This window comes from Rhagoletis pomonella, unplaced genomic scaffold (genome assembly GCF_013731165.1).
Source record: "Rhagoletis pomonella isolate Grant_MI unplaced genomic scaffold, Rhpom_1.0 Rhpom_scaffold_02104, whole genome shotgun sequence".
Taxonomy (NCBI): domain Eukaryota; kingdom Metazoa; phylum Arthropoda; class Insecta; order Diptera; family Tephritidae; genus Rhagoletis; species Rhagoletis pomonella.
Genome location: NW_023460658.1, coordinates 11055 through 12853, shown reverse-complemented (window position 1 = coordinate 12853; position 1799 = coordinate 11055). Strand labels below are relative to the sequence as shown.

Genomic DNA, 1799 nt, shown 5'->3' with positions numbered 1-1799 from the left:
CGGCTAATAAAGCCAGCTATATTTCGATATATTTTTGCTGTATTTCTTTTGCATAATCTCAGAATTCTGATGAAAAAGTTGAAAATTTAGATGAAATTTTTTTGTTTTATAATTGTTTTATAATTGTTGCACAAAGTAATGAGCTAGGCTTTTATGAAAAAAATAATAAACATTAAATAAACAAATGAAAAATATTCAAAATTAATTAAAACGCTGCTGGCTTAATTAACTGATCACAAGTGTATGTATGAATGTAGACATAAAGTTTTTAACAAAAATATTAGAGTAGAAAATTAGCTATGAAGTATATTCGACACCAGCCATCGTCTTACCGTTGCTGCTGGTAAATTGGAATGTTATATTTTGGATCATTTTGTACAAGGAAATTTTGTGTTACCGGCTGATTAGCTCCACCTGTGAGAGATATTGCTGCCATTTGATTTTGTAATTGACTATATTGATCGCCACCATTTGCCGGGTTATGCATGCCATGATTGAGTGGCAGCAAGCGTGGTGCCATTCCAACTGTCGGTAGCGGTGTCATAAACGCATTTTGTGGTGGCTGTTGCGTTGCATTTGGTAGGAGACCAAATTGTTGTGGGCGGGGATGATGAGGAAGTTGCTGCTGCTGCAGTTGATCTGGTGGTAAAACTACACATCGTGATGTTTTTAAAACTTGCACCTATTTATAAGAAAAACTTACCGTTGTTGGCATCACTTATTTGATTTGCCGGTCCATTAGGTAGCAAGTGACCAAATTGAGAAATGGGCGGCAAAGACTGTCTTAGTTGAATATGACCCACTTGGGTGAGTTGAGGCCCAGGATTATAAACGCCGACAGGAGTGGAGCCAGCTGCCGCCATGGTTGAGTGAGATATTTGTTGGTGATCAGACGTAGTCGATGGCGGTACAGATGTTGCCGGCAACTGATGAGCTACACTGCTAAAGCTTATCCGATTCATAGACGGCGGCATTGCTACAAACACAAAAAAGCATTTTATTAATAAAACGGAAATACATTAGGCTCATTCCCCGGTAATCGACACCGAATGAAACGAAAATAAACTTAAGAATTCGTGTTTATTATTTCAAATAAATTATAGTAAATAAATCTAACTTCCAAGGCTGAAAACTACAATTTCGAAATTTATCCCAAAATCAGATATTTTTTTACTTTAGGTTGTATCGTTTACAAACTCATATGAGAGGTTAATTTTCTTCAAAATTGACAAGACTGATTTTCGTAGTCTATTGTCTTTTTTGCATTGTAACAGTGTAATTTTCAATATTTTCGGGCAAGTACTGATTATTTTATTATATATTGAAGCAAAGCATATTTTAATGTCACGCCCGTCACAAAGTGCAAACAATAGTTTTTTTTTTTTAAGAAAACACATCTTGCACAGTGTAAAAAAGCTATGTAACGCTATGACACAGGCGAATATGTGCGAATTGCTTTTAAGTAAGGCAACTGGCTGAGTCAGTGAGATCGTCGGTTCGAATCCTACTGAAAGAAGTCTGATGAGGAATGTGGTAGCTATCACTTCTACCATTTTTTTAAATTACTGTTGCTTTGCCTCAATAAGTTTTGCATTAAAAACGGCCTCAAGCTCAATAAAAATTGTTGAATATAATTGTAATAAGGTCATAAAATAACCAAAACAAATAACTTAAGGACGAGCACACCTAAAAGTTAAACATTCTAATGATAGAATTATTAACAAAAACTAACAAAACCAACAACCACATGATCAAGTTGAAATAGCACTGGAATAGCTGCGCTTGATTGTAGTTGGCTT

General features: G+C 35.4%; 1 protein-coding gene across 3 annotated transcripts; it reads right to left on the bottom strand.

Moving 5' to 3' along the window:
• Nucleotides 1-221: 221 nt before the first annotated feature.
• LOC118753098 lies at nucleotides 222-1532 on the bottom strand. Of its 3 annotated transcripts, XM_036487958.1 has the most exons (3): nucleotides 704-1532; nucleotides 398-651; nucleotides 222-337 (listed from the first exon to the last, which is right to left on the bottom strand). In XM_036487958.1, the coding sequence occupies exons 1-3, from the start codon at nucleotides 972-974 to the stop codon at nucleotides 329-331; spliced, it is 534 nt and encodes a 177-aa protein (XP_036343851.1). In that variant the 5' UTR covers nucleotides 975-1532; the 3' UTR covers nucleotides 222-328. The 3 variants fall into 3 exon arrangements, with proteins under 3 accessions (XP_036343851.1, XP_036343849.1, XP_036343850.1); XM_036487956.1 differs by having other exon boundaries at nucleotides 222-651; XM_036487957.1 differs by having other exon boundaries at nucleotides 222-639.
• Nucleotides 1533-1799: the final 267 nt, after the last annotated feature.

What these genes read in the sequence shown, in the direction of transcription:
- LOC118753098 (XM_036487956.1), bottom strand. Translation starts at nt 974, where the DNA reads ATGCCGCCGTCTATGAATCGGATAAGCTTTAGCAGTGTAGCTCATCAG. An exon ending in AATAAGTGATGCCAACAACG is followed by an intron (nt 652 to 703) that starts GTAAGTTTTTCT and finishes CACGATGTGTAG; the next exon opens with TTTTACCACCAGATCAACTG.